This window comes from Conger conger, chromosome 7 (assembly GCF_963514075.1).
Source record: "Conger conger chromosome 7, fConCon1.1, whole genome shotgun sequence".
Lineage (NCBI taxonomy): Eukaryota > Metazoa > Chordata > Actinopteri > Anguilliformes > Congridae > Conger > Conger conger.
This window is the reverse complement of record NC_083766.1, coordinates 27,364,651-27,386,175: the sequence shown is the minus strand read 5'-3', so window position 1 is coordinate 27,386,175 and position 21,525 is coordinate 27,364,651. Positions and strand designations below refer to the sequence as shown.

General features: G+C 44.0%; 1 protein-coding gene across 1 annotated transcript; it reads left to right on the top strand.

Annotated features, from left to right (window-relative positions):
- Nucleotides 1-334: 334 nt before the first annotated feature.
- Nucleotides 335-19,772, top strand: LOC133134010 (E3 ubiquitin-protein ligase pellino homolog 1-like). The gene is made up of 7 exons (XM_061250360.1): nucleotides 335-541; nucleotides 9,353-9,553; nucleotides 12,247-12,376; nucleotides 14,243-14,344; nucleotides 15,085-15,294; nucleotides 18,218-18,406; nucleotides 19,090-19,772. The coding sequence occupies exons 2-7, from the start codon at nucleotides 9,381-9,383 to the stop codon at nucleotides 19,681-19,683; spliced, it is 1,398 nt and encodes a 465-aa protein (XP_061106344.1). The 5' UTR covers nucleotides 335-541; nucleotides 9,353-9,380; the 3' UTR covers nucleotides 19,684-19,772.
- The last annotated feature ends 1,753 nt before the right edge of the window (nucleotides 19,773-21,525 follow it).

The following is a 21,525-nucleotide window of genomic DNA, read 5'->3' as shown; positions in this document are numbered from 1 at the left end:
ATAACTAATTTTCACAAATACTAAACATTTACATAGCATGATGGCCTTCATGAATGCTGCTTTGCAAGAGGACTTTCATGTTGGCTGAAAAAGGAAAAGGAAAAAAAAAGAAAAAAAATACTGAAATATCCTTGAGAGGCAGAATCAAGTATACATGTACATTTATGCATCACAATCTCTCCAGTAACAAGTTATATCAGCAGGAAGGTGTGGCCCAATGCGCGTCGCTGGGCGGAGCTGCAGGCAAGATCAATGAGGGAAAAATTCGGACCTGACCAACCAGGCAAGCCATGGGGTGGGCGTAAAGGCGTGTTTTTTTGCCAAAGAGATGAGCGTGACTACAGGGCGCCTGGACCACGACTTGTCTCTGGGGGAACGTCCTCGCCGTTTCCCGTTTAAGTGATGACAACGGAGCGGCTATGCGGAGGCCGTTCATTCTAATGATACCGCAATCAGACCCACTCCTGTAGGGGGGATTTTTAACATCACAGCGCCCAGCGCTTAGAAAAGCAACCAGACCTCCATCGGCAAACATCAGCGGGTATTTATTTTTTATCATTGTCTATCATAACCAGCGCTCATTACTGCCGGAGCGATATGGCGATGGCTTGTTTATGTGCTCACTGTACATAGTTGTAGTAGCTATAGTGTGCATGCATTTACAGCAACCGAATGAAATTTTATTGCAATTAAATCTGCGCGTGTGTGTGTGTGCGTGTGTATGTTTGTGTGCGCGATACCTTTGAAATATAGGCTATTATTGTTCCCACAAATGGAAGTCCATTGTCATTTCTGTTTTTCATGGCTGTACATTGTAACGTGTTGCGTATGCTAACAATAACATCGCTCGTTTGAGGTTTAAGTATTTTATAATCATACATAATACATATTTGAACAATATTGTATGATGTCCATAATTGAGAGGTCGAACATAAATAAATTCCCTGGATCGTAAATATGCCTACATTCTTTAATAATTTATATAACCGTGTAAATTAACACGTCACTGATGGCAGTGGTTTACTGTACTGATACCAATTATTCAGTTTTACTATATAGCACATACCTTCATGATATACCTGTCTTCAGTGTTATTTACTAGGACGTTATGTGAGGTCTTACGCGACTGAATGGCGTGGAACGATAGTAGACAGCATTAGCTCATAATCCACCAAATGTGCATCAGAGGGAGACGCAATCCGGTGCAATCTATTCGCTGAAAGGGCAACGAGAGTCAAGAAAGTGAGGTACCGATTTGGACAAACATGACAGTAAAAAGGGGGAGTATTACCTATAGATGGAATCTAGCAATAACAACGATAATAATGATTAATAGTAGCAATATTGTTATAATAATAATAATAATAATAATAATAATAATAATAATAATAATAATAATAATAATTATTATTATTATTATTATTATTAATGAAGCCGCAACTGGAGAAACTCCAAATGATGAACATGGACATGAAAACACGAGCCCACCCTACAATTAATTATTATTATTATTATTATTATTATTATTATTATTATTATTATTATTATTATTATTATTCGAAACACGAATAATAATAATAATTTGTGTTGTAGGCTATATATGAGTACTAACACAAATCTTTCTGTGGTCAACACAAAAAGTAATACCTTCCTGATTAGTTGTAATAGCTTTTTGAATGTTACAAAATACTTCTAATTGATTTACTAGGAAACTTGGCGTAAGGTTTAACATAAACTGGTTATTTATGACATTATATTGTAGCTATAACCACTATTACTGGATACAAGGTCCATCCTGAGAGAGAGAGAGAGAGGCGAGAGAGAGAGAGGAGAGGGAGAGAGAGAGAGAGAGAGAGAGAGAAAGAGAGAGAGTCAGTGATGCAATCAGGTCGTGGGGTAGGAAGATAACAAAACCGTTCACCCACGCGCTCCATGCAGAGAACGCAGAACAACCAGGGAGGTGGAAGACGCGATGATCAGGAGGTATTTTATTTGTATGGATATTTTTATACCTGACTTTTATTAGGAAAATAGTGTTACAAAATGTGTTGTGTAGTTTATTTGGGAGCATTTCGTATAATTATTTTCAAAAACCCAGTCCATATTGTAGGCTACTAGGGTCTGATGACATAAGAGAACATTCTGAATAAGGCCATCCTCGAATAGACCATCCTTTTGTATTTAGAGCCTGTAATTCATTTAATCTTTCTTTGTTGGTAACAGGTTACAATATATTTATACAAATAATGGCTTTTTATTGTCCCAAGGGTTTTTCTATTTGTTTGAATTTAGCAATCCACAAATAAAACTACAATTCTCAAAATACCAGAAAGTGATTAATTACGGACACTGCACTACACTACACAAGGGTGCCCGGGGTGACATTAGCTCAGGAGGGAAGAGTGGTCATCTGGGTTGCCGCGAGGGTTGCTGGTTCAATCCCTGCCTTCGGTTCCTGAGCAAGATACTTAACCCCCAATTGCTCCCAAGGAGCTGCTTGGTACCTTGTATGCGAGCCAGTCACTGTAGCTGTTGGGAGGCATCAATTGTAAAGCTATATATATTGTCAAGCCGTTTACAGTACCAAGGCATTTGCAGGATGCAAACTTTGGTTCAGTTGCTTAAGGTTCCATAAGTGCAAACTTGCAGGGATAGCTGGTCCTATGTCCATGCATGTTCAATGCTGGGCATGTCCGATTTGTAGGGTGGGCTCGTGTTTTCATGTCCATGTTCATCATTTGGAGTTTCTCCAGTTGCGGCTTCATTAGTTCCTCCAAATGGTGTGCTAAGTACCCACGGTTCTTGTCGTTAAGATAATCTTCTTCCATCAGCATTATCTCTCCTGTAGCACCGTGTGTCAAATAATGTAGAACATAGTTCCTGGCTTTTGGCTTGTTTATTGGAGGACTATGATTCAGTTTCTGGTGGGTGCAGCTAGAAAGGTAATAACAGGAAAGCACAGAACTGATAACGATGTGGTTCAATTTGCACAGAAAGGAGGTCAGTTTGCACAGGTACCGTACCTCTGTGACCCTGGACCATGAAATTACATCATATGGATGTACAGCCAACTGCCTACTCCTGCCAATGATGTCTGAAAATGGGCGGAGAAATGTGTGGTCTTTCATCAGCACACAGTCCTGAGGTGGGGGGGGGGGGTGATAAAATCATAAGTTGACTCACCATGGAGAATAGGTAGGCAGATTGTGAGCAACACTGTTACAGATTCACAGAGCCACTACACTTCATGTGCTGCATTTGAATTCGAATGAGCTACATGAATTGGACTGCAAGCACCCACAGTATGAGAGCAAGAGCTTACGACATAACTGATTTTTTACAGCTTCAGATTGATTTGCAGGGATAGCTGTTATTATAGGGAAGCTTTCAATAATTAGAAATGACACATAGTTTTCCCATCATCTTACACACATCCAGCATTGGAGCTGTGTTGTTTTTGGGCAGTTGAATTTCCTGGCATACAGTAGTTTGAGTCCTGACCTCCTGACTTGGGGGAGGATTGTTCTGGAGACACAGACCCCAAACACACATTCATCCTACATTTACCAGGTCTGCTGACAGCATGGGGTATGCACAAAAGTTTGTTTGTGGTTTTGGGGGATATTACATTTCTCCCAATAGTTCACTAAATCTCATTTCAAATAATGGTATTGCCACAGAGCACACTCCCCCTGCTATAACAGGAAACTGTGATGAAGTCTGGCTAAACCACAGGCTGGGACCGTGATAGTGTATAATATAGCAGCACACTAATATAGCCACAGATACAGTAAACACTGAGAGGGGAATACACAGAGGGATTGCAATGCTTTTGCGCCTGTTAAACCATAGCAGGCATGGAAAAACAATGCATAACCCACAAGGCACTCACCGTGGGTGGAACACACCTGCAACTGCTCTACCAGGGAAACAGGCCCTGTGTGCACTGTGCCTTTCTCGTTGTGCCTATTTAAGTTGTTAGCTACATACGATTCAGTGCCAAAATGAATATCCTTTTGTTACAATAAATAGATGGGACCCAATGCAGGGCATGTCTGAAATCTGGAAGTAATTTGTCTAAATAAAAGCTATGCAGAGTGTAAACCTTTCAGTGACCAAAGCAGCTGTCAACTTTGCTATGATATCCCACTTTGGGTTAACAGAGACAGAATTTATTAATCTTTAAATAATTCCAGTTCGAGTCATTCAGTTGATCGTGTTGTGTGTCTATGGTTCCTCTCCTAGTCATTATTTGCGTATTGGCATGTCTGTGCCAAATTCAAATTAATCCATTGATAATAATAATAATATTATGCAATAAATTATGTTGAATAAGCATTTTCTGGCTTCAGCTTTATTTGTGCATTGAGAGATATGCACCAGAGGAGATGACATTTGGGCTGAACCTTTTAAAAAAATATCTTATAAACACTTACCTGAAAGCCAGAATGTTATGATGGTTCACAGCTAAAATGTAACACATTGTATGTGTGGGCTAGTTTCATTCCCATACCTTCTCTAAGACCCATCCTATATCCATTTGTTACCAGAGTTCTGTTAACATTGTGGGCTGTAGCCAGCATAGCAGTAGAAGGCTGGATTCAGTAATTCACATGTTCCATGTTTGCTGCCTGAAAGCCAGTGGAAATGGAATTGTTCAAGACACTAAATCAGTTTGGAGCTCAGTTTATGGCAATATAAACAAGGTCATTCCGCCTATACTAAGTGAAGCACGGCCATAAATTCTGTACAATGAACAAAACCAAGCGATAATGTTTGTAGCATGGTATCATTTACTTTGCCACTCAGCATCAATACCAGGCACTTCAGTTACTAGTTCTGGTTGAATACTTTGCTGGACAGTTTGTTCAGATTGAACATTACATTACATTACATTACATAAAATTGTGTCCCTGCTCATTTGGAGCACCCCACTCAACCATGAGTTTAATTTGAAACTTAGGACAAAAGTCCGAATTTGAAACTTTTTCAGAGTAGTGCATGTTAACAGTGAACCACATCACCAATATCTCTGGGTCTCTCTAGAAACTTGATGTTTCTTTTTTCTCCCTGAGATTATGTTCACGTGTCTTGGTCTTGTGCATTTGTACCATCACAAACAGGTCTTGTTAACTATTTGGTTACGTTGGCATGGTTGCCTGATTTGCATGAATACTTTCGATCAGTTGACACGATGGTGCCCACAGCGTTTGCAGCTTTTGCTGTAAACTGCACTTGGTATTTCTTCCTTAGCCGGAGATTGTATATGGTCACTGTTACTGAGTATTCAGCCTTCATCTTCATTCAGCCCAATTTTTATTTCTATTTTCAATGAAAAGCCAGAGTCTTCCTGTTATGATTGATCTTAATGTGCAGACACAAAATCCAGACACATTTCTAAATGCAGAGACATTTTAATGTATGTAGCCTACATATGAGTAAGGAAACACATGTGCGTACTGTAGCAAATACTGTATAATATTGTGGTAGTATGAATAATGGTACACTGACCACAGTAGCACACTATTTCCACCAGTGCTAGACAGTACACACATGCAAATGCAGTTTAAATATAGATACACTGTATATATAAATATAATATATAGTAAGCAAAAGCTAAAGAGGTTAGGTGCAGAAGAGTGCAGGTAGACATACAGTATAAAGAGCGGTTTAGCTGGCTAAGTGAAATTGGAGCGGCTAAAGCCTTTAGGCAGGCACATTTAGGGGACAGGCAGAGCCCGGTCACATGGGGAATAGAAGCACCCCCTGCTATTTAGGGAGTTTTGTTTACAGTGATGCTGACTGCCCACTAAGCACTTTTTTGTTAACGATCGGACTCCTCAGGTGGGGAAACGGTTCGGCCACTGCTCAATGGCAGGCAGAGGTGGAAAATCCGGGTTCGGAAAGTAAGTCCTTGGTGGTTTTTTGTTCCAACCACCTGGCATTTGCTAATTAGCACAACTCGTCAGCCAGGATGCGGAACTAATTAGCGAAATCAGCTGGCTGAGTTCATGGGTGGAACACACATGGCAGGACTTTTATTTTCTCACTGTCCACCTCTGATGACAGGCCAGCCTGTGCACAAAGAACTATGAGGAAGTGGTACTCACAGATTAAAAGACAGGTAAGAGTTATTTACTGGGCAAACAGGGGAAGAAAATGGTTTCTGTGTGACAGGAAGGCTGCTATGTGTCCACACATGCTTCAGAGGAAATGGCTGCCACTGGTTTTGCTTTGTGTTTTTGTTTGTGCTCAAAGGCAATGCTGATCACGAGGCAGGTAATTAGGGCTTTTCAAAACATGTCATTAGAGCGATTTCGCAGGTTCTTTTAGGCCTGTGTGTGTGTGCGTGTGCCCATTCATTATACTGACTGACTACACCACCGCACACACACATCCCCCAGTGTGGCCATGTACATTCAGAGCTTTGTGCATTTTTTTACAGGACAGAAATATTGGCTTAGAACAGAAATAGCAGCTTTTCTCCCTGCACCCAGCACCCTCGCTCCTGCAGCAGAAGACTGCAGAAATACAGTTTAGCAGGAGGACACTGACTGGAGGGATGATGTTATTAAAGGAGACGGTAGACGGGTGTATTCACTCAATCCAAAACACCAGTATGTAGCCTACAATACCTCCTTATAATCTAACTCCTTCCAAAACGTGTGCATAGGTAAAATCCCACCTTGTAGTCTGACTAACTCCAAATCATGTGTGTACAATACCCCCTATTATAGTCTAACTCACTCCAAAACAGATGGGTACAAAACCTCCTTATCGTCTGACTTACTCCCAACCATACCGGTGTGTACAACAGCTCTTTATAGAACCATAATGTCTTCACATCTCCTTTTCCACTGCCTGCAGTCCCTCCCCCACGTCCCTCTCCCCTTCCCCTAGATTTGTGGGTTGATTAGAAAGTGCCTGGCACAGAACAAGCTATCCATCACCCTGCCAAACACACACACACATGTACACACACACGCATGCTCCCACACAAACAGACACTCTTTCCGCCCCTCCCCCTCTCTCTTTGTCTGCTCGCCTCTCTTCAGACCAGTGCTGTACCTTCCCTTCCCCTCCATGTTGGTTTTTACCTCCCCGCTTTCCCCTTGTTTATCCATCTCTCTCACCCCTCCCTTCCTGACCCTCTGTGCGCTCCTTCCTTTGCCATCCATCCAGCTCTCCGACCAGCATCCCACACTCGCACCCATTCTCTATTTTTGTCTCCTTCTGCATTCAACCACCCACCCACCCACCTCTCTCTCTCTCACCCCCTCCCTCTCTTTCTCTCACAACAATCTCTCTCTACCTCACGAAAAGCCTCAATCCCACTCCTACATCTCCTAAAATATTCCTCCACACCAGTACACTTTCTCTGTGTTTCAGCAGAAAATAAGCAAGAACCAGCATAGATCTGTATCCGTATCATTGCTCTGCTGCAAAATCCAGCTATGCCAGCTTGACCAGTTGAAAATAAAGCTGCTCAAGCTGGCCAAAAGCTGGTCTAGCTGGGTATGATCTGGTCAACCAACATGGCCAAGTTGGTCATGAAGCTGGTCTAGCTGGGTATGAGCTGGTGAACCAACATGGCCGAGTTGGTCATGAAGCTGGTCTAGCTGGGTATGAGCTGGTGAACCAACATGGCCAAGTTGGTCATGAAGCTGGTCTAGCTGGGTATGAGCTGGTCAACCAACATGGCCGAGTTGGTCATGAAGCTGGTCTAGCTGGGTATGATCTGGTCAACCAACATGGCCGAGTTGGTCATGAAGCTGGTCTAGCTGGGTATGATCTGGTCAACCAACATGGCCGAGTTGGTCATGAAGCTGGTCTAGCTGGGTATGAGCTGGTCAACCAACATGGCCGAGTTGGTCATGAAGCTGGTCTAGCTGGGTATGAGCTGGTCAACCATATATTGCTGGTAACTTGTTAGCTGTTGAGCTGTTGAGCTGTTTCAAAAGATAGCTTGGGCTGGTCAAACCATGCCAAGCTGGGCGCTGTTCCGAACTGGCCAACCAGCAAAACCATGTAGAGCATGGAGCTGGTATGAATTGGCCAACCAGCTATCAGCTGTTTCAAAACCTAGCTTGACCTATTTTTTAAAGCAGGGTGAGCATAAACTGTTATCTCTATAAGTATGTAGAGAGTACTTCAGAGTGTTGAAATATTGAAGGGAAAGGTATGTCGCAGTCATGATTTCTTTGCATTCCTGTGTGCGCCTGCCAGAATCCACCTTCATAAAACAATAAAACACTTGAAGTATGCTGACTATCTGATCGAGGTCAAGAACACTTTATTAGGTATTTTGTTTGTCCCTGCATCCCATCAATCAGTGCTTATGTGGTTTATTCTAGAACATACTTTTCTTCACTTTGGAAGATATTGCCTTTGTCCTTATTGCATTTTCAAGTTCCCTGTGTAATTGGGAGATATTCACAGTGGAGTTTATACACAAATCAGTCTAGCTGAATTGCAGGGGTGTAGTGGTTAAAACACATATGTGTAGTTCACACCTCACTCTTTGAAGTAGCCTGTAAGTTGCTTACATGCTTGTATTGTGAGAGCATTTGTAACAGAACATAAAAAAAACGGATTATTCAGCAGATCTTGGCCTGTAATTTTGCCCTCACCACTAGTAGAAATGATAAACATTGTTTCTATGGCTCAACTTAGGCCGTAAAAGCAATACGAATGAATATACCTCATGAATTTAAAAGTACTGTATTGTAATGCTGTTCTTTTTTCCATGACAATAAGAAAATGCACTTTAAGTTTATAGCTGAAACGTATGGTGGACTGTAGTAACATTAAAAATTGATGAAGAAACAATGGTACATCATGATGAATCATAAAATGATAAAATATAATATTGCGTAGTGGTAGTCCCATAACTTACTGTAGTGATACCAGAGATTCTGGGTAGTTAAAGCTGAGGTTAATGTACAGGTAACTGCCACAATAAAGGAATAGCCATAGCCATTGTTCCTCGTGAAATATCTGCAAGTTCAGCAGTCTTTGCCACCGAAGCTCCTGCCAAGTGTTCCCCGACAACCACCTCTCTGTAGAAATCACTCAGATTTTTTCAAGACATTGTACAATATCTGGGCCTGCCCTGCATTTGTATACATTCAGCGATGTCGATTCTTGCTTTGTTAACTGAAAAACCACACCTGTGTTTGAATATGCTTCGTATCCCTCATTTACTCAAGTGCTCCTTTATTTTGGCAGTTATCTGTATATTCCTGCACGGAGCTCAGCTGCTACCCGTGAACACAGAGCTTATACTCCTGCAGCGGCCGGTCTAGTGAAGCTCCCACTAAGAGTGTGTGTGTGTGTGTGCCCCTTGCCCCAGCTGTGTGTCCGTGTTGTGGCCGGTTGGCATGGTGTTGGAAGGCAGTTCTGAGGCTCTGTGCCCCCCTCCCTCCCTGGAGCTCCGTTCCCCCTGCAACAAGAGCCAGGCCCCCCCTCCGCTGGGGTCCATTACTCACCCCCACCAGGGCCTGTATCCCGGGGACAAGGAGCCGGTGAAATACGGAGAGCTCATTGTGCTGGGGTGAGTACCTTCTCTTCTGCAAAAAAAAGCCAACAAAGGAAAATCAGAAACACAACGTTTGTTTTTTTAGGGAACTTACACACAGGTGGGGGGAGGTTCAAAGTTAAGAAACTACAGTCTGTAATTCTTGACCAGTTTTTCACACAAATTCATAATCCAAGACTTCTCCAACAATCCTCCAGACTGCCTCACAGTGACAATATCGACAGACCATTACTTCAACTCCCACACATATATGGCCACAGTATCCTAAGAAGTTTCCAGAACAGGAAAATGTAACCTACGTATTTGTACTGTACAGCATATTGTATTTATTGACCCAAATTTTAACATTACCCTGGCTTAAAACTCAATTCTCATAGGATGATGACCATGTGTATGTATGTCTATGGCCTATGACCTGTCCTATAACATATTTTCCCCCCTGGTCATCCGTGTATGACACAAAGCATGGCCTGTAGTGGCTTACACCTGTGTGTGCATAAATACATGAATATAAGTATTCATTCTTATAGTATATTCATTTACTTACCTAAATATTTACCTAAATATGAATATATTTATCATTACAGAATTTAATAATAGAATACCTTAAATCATAACATTGGTGCAAAACCTTGATCCATAGCCGTAAGACAGATCAGACAGCCAGATCAGAATGTACTGTGTACGCTGTGCTTGGTGTAGCTCCAGCTGGCGGGGATCAAGGAGAAATGGTGATCAGGTGTGTTTATAGCCGGCAGTGAAGGCAATGCCAGGGCCCTCTCCGACTGTCAGGCCCTCTCCTGCAGGCTTCAGTCAGTGCCTGATTAAAAAACGAGCGGCCTCAATAAAAAGCCCTGTGAGGGTGTGTGCTGATGACATCACAACGCCCGTATCCGTCCCCCGGGCCCGGCCCGAGCCCGCCCCGCCCCGCTCACCTCGTACGGCACGTGGACCGGTGCGTGAAGCGGCCCGCCTCACCGGAGCGCTCCGCGGGCGTATGGATCTGTGCCTGCTCGTAAATCCTGCGGCTGATTTATACAGAGGGGTTTCTGCCTTCATACGGAGGGGGGGGCAGACTGCTCTTACTGCTGTGTTCCGCTCCTTATGACACTAACGCCATTTATTTCCCCACCCCACATCCGAAATAATCAACACGTCTCAAAAACCAAAAGTGATTCATCAGATGTTCAGTAAATTGAAGAATGAATATATTCACCGACATGGATATGAATAAAGGCTTTAGTTCAACAGGCCCAAATCTGATCATATGACAAGGCATTCACACAAAGAGGTTACATGCATAACAGTCAAAGCAAATATTAAGAGAGTCACTTGAAACAACAAACATGAAATCATTGGATAACATATTATGATTTTTTATTAACTTTAATAATTGTCCTGGAAAGAGCAGACATGCAATACTGGCTCGTTCTTGAAGCCTTGAAACCAATTCTGAAGAGCTTCGGTTCAGGCTCCCCTTCAATGATTTATTTTCCATGAGCAAATATCGCATTGTTATTTAACATGTGTTTCAGTTCTCAACCACCAAGAGTTCAATTAAACCTCTATTTCAAGCCGCAATTCAAAAGATTATTCAAGATATTGCTCAGATAATGTCAATGAATTCTCATTTAATTTGAATGATAGCATGTTCGTTGACATTTATCACGTGCCCTTAGAATAGCTGGGGAAAAAATGTGATAGATATGTTAACTTTTCCTTGCAATTGGCATATATTGGTAACCAAGCTGCAAGCTAAAACACAGAATATTGGGACATAAAACAGCAATTATAAAAATATTGATTATGCCATGTCAAGACATTGCTTGAAGCGTATCATGACTTCATTGAGCAACTTAGAAGTTAAGTTAATTGCCCCTGAAGGGAGGTAACTTTCTCAAACTTTCATCCCAGTTTTGATGTTTTGAATAATCACAATCTTCCCAGAAGGGTTATTCCTCTTTTTTTTTTTTCAGAATTTATATTTTGTAAAATAAAAGCATGTACACTCAGTGAGTACTTTATTAAGTATTTATTTTTACTTATTAAGTCCTCTGCTGCTGTAGCCTATCCACTTAGAGGTTTGACGTGTTGTGTGTTCAGAGATGCTCTTCTGCTTACCACTGTTGTAATGTGTGGTTATTTGCCCAACTGTCACCTTCCTGTCAGCTTCAACTAGTCTGGCCATTCTCCTCTGACGTCTCTTATTAACAAGGTGTTTCTGTCTGCAGAACTGCTGCTCACTGGAAGTTTTTCGTTTTTCGTACCATTCTCTGCAAACTCTAGAGACTGTTGTGCGTGAAAATCCCAGGAGATCAGGAGTTTCTGAGATACTCAGATACTCAACCACGCTGTCTGGCACCAACACATGTTCTACGATCAAACTCACTTAGATCACATTTTTTTCCCCCATTCTGATGGTTGATGTGAACATTAACTGAAGCACCTGACCTGTATCTGCATGATTTTATGCATTGCACTGCTGCCACACAATTGGCTCATTAGATAATTGCATGAATAAGTAGGTGTACAGGTGTTCCTAATAAAGTGCCCAGTGAGTGTATTTTCATTTTGGTTTCCTTTTTTAATTGGTGTTAGTGATTGATGGATTGATTAATTGATTGATAGGAAAATAATCTTTTATATAATAATGGAGGAGAGTAGGCCAGACAGCAGGACCCAGGAGTGATCCTCTCTCTGCTCCTCAGGTATAATGGCTCTCTGGCCAATGGGGATAAAGGGCGCAGGAGGAGTCGTCTTGCCCTTTACAAAAGACCCAAAGCCAACGGGGTCAAGCCTGATGTCATCCACAACATCTCTACTCCACTGGTTTCAAAGGTAAGCTGCCACTTCTGACCACAGGGGCGGCGGTGTGGTGCAGGGGTGCCAGAATCTTGGTTGCACACAAACACACACGCACACACACACAGTCACTCAGGAGAGTGCACACTACCCCATGTGTCCTTCAAAGTGTGTGTAGCCATTCATAGCCTCATTTCAGTGGCACACCAGCTCTGCTACTGTGCTGCAGGAGACAGCCATCTTAGACACGGTCTACTCTATGCTTCGCCTAGCACAATGTTGTATGCTCAGTGTCATGCTGTCTCATAGTGCCATTCCAGTGTTCCCCATGCTATTTTCATTCATACTGCATCAAGCATAATGTGGATATCCTATGCCCATAAAGATGGATTTTCCCATAATCATTACAAGGCAATGAAAGTGACGGGATGACGATTCCTCCGGGCAGCGAGGAGTTTCATTTCCTCTCCCCCTCGTACTGTAGAGGTATCATCACTTTTCAATCAACGTGAGAAAAAAAATCTGCCTTAAATAGTGTTTTAGTCTTTAAATCTTTTTTTCTCTCAAGTAGAAAATATTAGCTTGTTTTAAGTTACTTTTTTGCTTGACGAGTGAAAATATCTTACCCCATTGCAAACCTTGGAATGCGTAAAACTGTCGCGCAACATTTTTTTTTGTACTTCGCAACAGAGTTTTCAGTCTAAATATGAGAATAAAATACTACTCAAGATTGACATTTTTCTCATTTCTTCAACTCCATGGTGCAAAAACCTTGTGTGTCGGTGTGCTATGTGCAGTGCACTTTAACATTGCTCCGTATTTGGGTTCCTGTGCGTGTACGGTTTGTGGAGTATAAATTGTGCCTTATGTGGCTAGCGCAGGGTAACCACAGGGGTTCAGCCACCCAGAGGAACCCCTAATGAGTCATTAGTTGGGAGGACATTTCCATTTGAAGTCACGGCTTACAGGGCAATGATGCAACATACTGTGGCTGGACAATCCTACAAATACTTTTAAAATGCCTTTATTGTTGTCTTTTAACCCTTGTGCAGTCTTAACATTCTGTATACTCCCCTTGTCCTAAGGGTCAAAAATGACCCACCTACACTTAACCCCTAAAATAAAGCAGCTTAATTGAATTTTAAACCCCAAATCTATTTTGCATGAAGAAACAACCTGTCACTCATGACAGTTGAAAAAATATAAATTACGGGGTTTTCTCTGCTGTGCTGTTAAAAATAGTGGCGGGTCATTGTTGACCCTTAAGACAACACAAGGGTTGAGGTCACAGAAAAAAGTTTTGCATGTGGCATACACATTCCTGCTAACCTCTCCTGATGGGTAGTAGTGTTATGAGTTTGTCAAATTCCTTTTTTAAAAGAGGGAAAACTAAATCTATTTTTGAAATGTTGGAGACTTGAAGAGTCTTCTTGGAGACTTGAAAATAACATCCAAGGAATGCCCAAGAAACCAGACCATTTTACATTCTGGGATTTACCTTAACATTGGTCTTATGCAGCTCTTAAAGGTACAATAGGTAATGTCAGACTTCTAATGGTCAAGAGAGAAATAGCAGCAACAAACATCTTCAAACCACAACAGTTTATCCCTCCAACTTCTCTGTAAACACGCTAACGTTGAAACGCAATTGGCTGTGGCAATTAGAACCAATTTTAAACCAATGAGCTTGAATTATTGTACAGTTATACAATGTTTTGGTACAGTGTCGGACTGTCAACCGTATATTTTGAAACCCAAATTTAAGGACTATAAACACAGGTAGAGGGTCAACATGTCAGTGAGCCTTTTTCAATGATAGAAAGGGATTTAGAGTGGTCTTGTAACAATGTTTTAACACAAAAATCTTACCTGGACCTTGGGCTGGGTACTGTGTGTCCGCAGGCCCTGAGTAACAAGAGCCAGCACAGTATCTCATACACCCTCTCCAGGAGTCACTCCGTCATCGTGGAGTACACCCACGACAGCAGTATGGACATGTTCCAGGTGAGCTCTGACCTCAGCGCTAAAGCCTTTCATTTCACACAGGGCTGCCCGGTTGTATGCCACTGGAGGGCCGAAAGTATGCAGGTTATCACTACACCAGCGGAGTTCACTCGTTAACACACATTCAACCAGAGAGGAGGGAAATAATGACTGAAATCAGCTTGTGTAGTGATTGGTTGTAATCTTGGGCCTCCATGGCACATCGTTGGGCACCCCTGAGTCTTTGTTAAGTACCATGATTGGTACGATCCGGTGTGTTATTACTCGGTTGAAACAAAAGGCTGTACATACACCGGCCCTTTCTGGATAGGATTGAGGACCCCGGATTTAAATACTGCATGTAATAATGAATAATAAACTGAGGATGTAATGCCATAGATTCAAGGTCGTACTATAATTGTGCGCAAAATGGTACTGGAATATGTTCAGTTAGGTCCGTATTTGGACAGTGGCACAATTGTAAAGGGCTGTAATTCCTATATGATTTACTCCATATGGATATAAATTCCCTGAAATTAACTGTTGTACATAGACTGTCAGCTATGTCCATCCATATTGAGTGCACTGTGTAAAGGCCTTTAAAATTGTGTGACTGTCCAAATACGAAAGGACCTCACTCTATTTTCTAGCATAGCTTAGTAATGGTGAGTTTGTTTTCGCAAACTCAGGTTAGAGTGGCGGGGACACTGCGGTTAATTAGCTTTGCGTGTTTGTTCCCAAACCACCCCCCCCCCCTCCAGATTGGGCGCTCCACAGAGAACATGATCGACTTTGTGGTGACGGACACCTCTGGGAGCAGCGGGCAGGGCGGTGGGGGGGGGGAGGGGGGGCAGTCAGCGCAGAGCACCATCTCCCGCTACGCGTGCCGCATCCTGTGTGAACGCAGCCCGCCCTACAACACCCGAATCTACGCCGCGGGGTTTGACTCCTCCAAGAACATCTTCCTGGGGGTGAGTTTGTTCGGGGGGGATTGAGCAGAGGTGATTATTCAGTAAGGTTTTAGGGTTTTAATGGAATTAGCAAGCAGTGCTTTGTGTAGATGAGCAGGTGTGAAGTTAGCATGCAGAATCAGGCATGGGAGAGGGATGTAATCAGCATGCAGTTAGACACAGTGCAGGTTTGAAGCTAGCATGTATAATTAGATACAGTGCAGGTATAAAGCTAGCATGTAGAATTAGACACAGTGCAGGTATGAAGCTAGCATGTAGAATTAGACACAGTGCAGGTCTGAAGCTAGCATGTAGAATTAGACACAGTGCAGGTATGAAGTTAGTAAATATAATTAGACACAGAGCAGGTATCAAGCTAGCATGTAGAATTAGACAGTGCAGGTCTGAAGCTAGCATGTAGAATTAGACACAGTGCAGGTATGAAGTTAGTAAATATAATTAGACACAGTGCAGGTATCAAGCTAGCATGTAGAATTAGACACAGTGCAGGTATGAAGTTAGCATGTAGAATTAGACACAGTGCAGTTATGAAGCTAGTATGTAGTATTAGACACAGTGCAGGTATGAAGCTAGGATGTAGAATTAGACACAGTGCAGATATGAAGCTAACATGTAGTATTAGACACAGTGCAGGTATGAAGCTAGCATGTAGTATTAGACACAGTGCAGGTATGAAGCTAGCAAGTAGAATTAGACACAGTGCAGGTCTGAAGCTAGTATGTAGTATTAGACACAGTGCAGGTATGAAGCTAGCATGTAGAATTAGACACAGTGCAGGTATCAAGCTAGCATGTAGAATTAGACACAGAGCAGGTATGAAGCTAGCATGTAGAATTAGACACAGTGCAGGTATGAAGCTAGCATGTAGAATTAGACACAGAGCAGGTATCAAGCTAGCATGTAGAAGTAGACACAGTGCAGGTATGAAGCTTCCTGTCTGCAGAGGGGAGCTCCTCTCTTTGGCCTGGCTCCTCCTGTAGACCATAGCGCTGTTGCAGCATTGACCCTGAATGGGGACGCGCGGTCTGCCAGCTGTGAATAATGAATGAGTATGCATTTCCCCTTCTTTTAATAGAATCAGACGCTTCTAAAACTAAACAGCAGCCTCACAGGACCGAACACACTGCCCTGCTTTCAGCGCAACGCCACCATCCCCACCCCAGAAACGCATCGAAAACACTCGCGTTTCAGGCCCAATGGCCCCGTTGCATCCCTGCCAACAGCGCAACACCTCCCGCGGACACGGCCATCTGCCATCCCGCGTTGTGCTGCGTAATACTGTGTTATGCTGCGTCGTGCTGTGTTGTGATTTCAGGAGGGCCTAACAGGATAAAATTGCCACATCAAGAAACCTATGAGGTTGCACTTTGCAGCACCACACTTGAACAAAAAGTATTTCTTAAGTCCTTTAGTCTTTTAATGAGACTTAAAATGTTCTTTTATTCTCTCAAGTAGACAATATTACCTTGTAGGTCATAAAATACTGTCAACAATTGACATTTTCTTGCCCCATTGGAAAATCTTGAAACGAGTCAAAACTGTCTCACCTCTTTGGCAATAGTTTTGCAAAAAAGTAATGGAGACAAGATTTTAAGTCTAAATATAAGACTAAAACTGAGACTAACTTATTTTCAGTTTTTCGCAGTGCACCGCTCAAAGACATCCCCGCATGTACTCCTGTGCCACAGCACAGGAGGCTAACTGAAAGCAGACGCCCTGATTTCACAGCAGGCTCAGCCACACGGTGACACTGCGGCCTGTCCGCCCCCCTGCAGTGAGGGGGCAGGAGGTGAAAATCCTAGAAAGCTCTGGAACCGATGGGCGCCGAGCTCAAGATCGGGCAAAGGTGTGAACAGAGTTTCTCAACTCTGCAGAGCAAAGTCAGGAAGGCCGGCCAATCGGACGCCGCCCCGTGCGGAGGGCTGCAGCTGAGAGCCCAGACCAGCTGGCCACACAGCTGTCTCTCCTGCTGCCCGCACGCAGACGCCGATCCAGGGCCCGGCCAAGCTGGCCCCCCGTAACATCATCAATCAATGCCGCGATGTTGTTTCGTTGGCACAGCTCATTTGGGGCTGTTAAAAAAACACCTAATAACACTCCGCTCGGTGTTTTCAATGTTTCTTCGTTTTTTTTTTCTTGGATCAGGGAAACTGATGAGTTTTCATTTTCTCCTGAGGTAAAAGCCCAGCCGTAAGGATGTGTGAGGAGTGTGGCGTAAACCCCCGATACTGCACAACTTGCAGTGCAGGAGTGTCAGATTCCTGAGTGTGCTAGGCACCTTTAGAGAAATACCGCAGCCGTATAATAGATAGTAATGAAGGCGTGTTAACGGAGCGTGTGCGGAGAGACCGTGGCTCGGCTACTGAAGGCCTCCCACGCGAAATGTCCTTGGCAGAGAGCGGGCCGCAGGCCGTGTGAATCAGCTCGACGCGGAGCCGTGCTACCTGCAGCGAGAGACCAGCTGTCGCACGCATCACATACCTGCGTTTGATACAACCAGGAGGACTGTGTCCTGGTGCATCAACAAGTTTAAATGATTCATTCATCAGATCGTTTTATATAAGGAGGCTTACATTGGCTGCATTGTCACACACTATCCATTTATACTGGTGCATATTCATTGAAGCACTTCAAGTTATATATCTTGGAACAGTAAAATAGCTGTGGCCCATCAGGGACTTGGATCTGTGTCTTTTGGTTACAAGCCCAGTTTGCACTTCTTTTCTTTTTTTTTTTACAGCGAAGGCAGGTTGGAGAAGAATTAATTTTGCAGTGTTTGACCAGGGTGTGCAGCCAGCTGTGTGTGTGTGTGGGTGTGGGCATGTATGTTTGTGTATTTGTGTGTTTGTTCTGGGTGGGGTGAACTCTGTTTCCAGCTTCACTGACTCTCCATTTTCTTTGTCTGTGTGGGCGGTTCTCTCAGGAGAGGGCGGCAAAATGGCGGACGTCTGATGGCTTGATGGACGGACTCACCACCAACGGGGTCCTGGTTATGCATCCTGCCGGGGAGTTTGTGGGGGAGCCAGCCCCCGGGGTGTGGAGGGAGATCTCGGTGTGCGGGAACGTCTACGCCCTGCGGGAGACTCGCTCCGCCCAGCAAAGAGGGAAACTGGTGAGAGAGGGACTTCAGGGTGGCATCCATACTTTTGAGAAGATATTTTAAAGATTATTTACGAAAATAACCCTTGCCAGGGTTCAAAATTCAGATCTAGCACATCAAGCACATTTAATGAACAGGAAATAGGTTTGATAGATTGCAGTTAATTAAATTCAGGCAAGCATACTATATATGGGTTTGGCTGGTTTTATAGTAAGTAGTGTTTTTTCTTTTCAAGAATTTTTCAAATGATCACAAATGGATAGAAGTACAATGAAGTTTTATTAAAAAAATAACATTGATCTGACTGCCATCGCACAAACAGAGACCACTTGTGGTGACTTTAGGGATTGCAGAGCTATTGAGTAGCATTTATCTGAGTTTTAAAAATAGATGTTGACACTGTCATCTGTGATCAATAGCAGCTTTTTTTAAGGTTCGAAGATATTATTGGTTGCCTTCCTTTGCGATGTCTCCTTATGTCTGTGTCCTTAATGAATAACTGTAGTTTGAGTAGCAGTAAATAAGCTATGACTTTCAGGAGCATTTGGCGGTCAGGCGTCTTGCTCAGGGACACTTCGACACACCCAGGGCGGGATCGGCGACCCTCCGGCTGCCGGCCTCTCACCGCCTGAGCCAACGTCGCCCCTCGTCCTCTCGTGCCCTCTGTCATTCACTCTCCCCGCTCCCCCCCCCAGGTGGAGAACGAGTCCAACGCGCTGCAGGACGGCTCTCTGATCGACCTGTGCGGGGCCACGCTGCTGTGGCGGACCCCCGGGGGCCTGCGGCGCACGCCCACGCTGAAGCAGCTGGAGTCCCTGCGGCAGGAGCTGAACGCGGCCCGGCCGCAGTGCCCCGTGGGCTTCAACACGCTGGCCTTCCCCGCGCTCGCCCAGCGCCAGACCGTGGACAAGAAGCAGCCCTGGGTCTACGTCAACTGCGGCCACGTGCACGGCTACCACAACTGGGGCTTCCGGCGGGAGAGGGGGGCCGCGGGAGGCGGGTCGCTGGCGACCATGGGGGAGAGGGAGTGCCCCATGTGCAGACGGGTGGGGCCCTACGTGCCCCTGTGGCTGGGCTGCGAGGGCGGGCTGTACCTGGACGAGGCTCCGCCCACCCACGCCTTCTGCCCCTGCGGCCACGTCTGCTCCGAAAAGACAGTGCGGGGGTGGAGCCAGGTGCCCCTCCCCCACGGGACGCACGCCTTTCACGCGGCCTGCCCCTTCTGCGGCACCTGGCTGACCGGAGAGCAGGGCTACATCAAACTCATCTTCCAGGGCCCGCTGGACTGAGAGAGAAGGATGGGGGAGGTCGCAGAGAGGAGCGTGTAGGAGAGGGATGGAGAGCAGCCATAAGGGGGAGAGGAGGAGAGAACGGAGGTGTGGGCGGGGGGGTATGTAAATAAAGGTTTAGAAAATTCAAATGAGAGGTTTGTTTGTTTCCTTGTGTGGTCTGTCAGTTGCTCTTGTTGATGTTGGCGGTCTGCTGGTTGATCATAGCGTTGTGTGAGTGGAGCTGAACAGTGCGTAGGTGTGTATGTATGTGCGCAGGTACGCACACATGGGCTATTGTGTACAAACGCATTAGGGCGTGTGTGCGTGCGTGAGTGAGTGAGTGTATGCGTATCTGCTTCTGAGACGGTAATAATAATGGATTTGTGGCACCTATCACAACCTCAAAGTGCTTCACCATGAGAAGAGAGGCGAAAGGCTATGCAAAAGTCCATAAGGCTACATACAGGCTTAAGTGGCCCAGACCTGGCACTCCCGATCTGAAGCCATGCGATGGTGGCGAAAACTGTCGGTTCAGATTTGTTTTTCCTAATGTCACACCTCACTGCAAAGGTGTAGATCACCATCGTCATCATCACTCATTCGGCCTTCGTCTGCCTTCTTGCCCTCATCTTCAGCAGCAGATGAAGCGTCATCATCTTGGACCATGTCTGAAAACAGATTGCTTGCGTACTACTGAGTAAGTTGTATGTGGACAGTCAATGCAAAAAGATCTAAAAGATATATATATATATATCTCATATCAGAGCAAAAACTTGGAATTGAGCATTAAGGTTGTATTGCAAACTCAGCCTAAGAGACAGCCTGAGGTTACCTGGGCTTAGTTGGAGGCAAGACCCTATAATGTTTCCTTTTGACACCTGAATACGTACAGGGATCTTTCACCTGGACATGCACCCACTGAAATCCATAACCTAAGTAGGGGTGGTGGAGGTTCTCATTCTGAAACATGAAAAATTAATTAATCATCGATTGAACTCGGTGGCATGCGGTATGCTGTTGAAAGGTATATTGGGGGAACATCATGTGAACCCCAACATGAACATGGGCTATTATACTATGTGCATACAGGCCCAGAGCTACACATGAATGTGGCATGTAGACCTCTGTGTGTGTGGAAAGTAAAAAAGCAGAGCACAGCCGTTTCCATGGCACTTGTGAAAGGGCATTTCTTCAGTTCACAGGCAATGAGGAATCTTACAGGGAAACGGCAGGTTACACACAACACCCAGCTTCAAGGCCACACTACCATATTTTATCAGCCACTTAAGGGTTAATGACAAATGCCTTTTTTCTAATGAAAACAGCAGATCCTGCTGTCATCAAGGGAAACCCTACACAAATAATGCAATTATAGGCACTGTTGGCTGTTCAACATCCTGAACTCCCATGATTAGCTGAAATGTTTGATGTTCCTTTTGAGATCTCCAAAACTTTTGGTTAACAATAAAAGCCATTTTTATTGGGTTTCAACATGGTTGTTTTTTTGTTTTGCATTGTTTTGTTTATGTGTGTGTGTAAATATGAATTCACATGTTATGTGGTTATGTTGTCACTGATGTGAAGGGCTGGATGAATGAAATGATAATAATAATAATAATAATAAAGAATTAAATAATAATAAAAGTCATTGTTTGGCCATGGGCTGAAGAGGAATGTCAAGAAATTAATAATAAATAAAAACTAAAAACCAGCCACAAGAAATTTACTAATTCAATTTATCTAGGCGTTTGTCCAGATGGCTGATGCCCCATACACAAGTTGGAACGGCGGTCATTCGACCCAAAGAGCAGGATTCCAACAGGGGCCACACGCGTTTAATATTTTCCACAGTAAAACAAA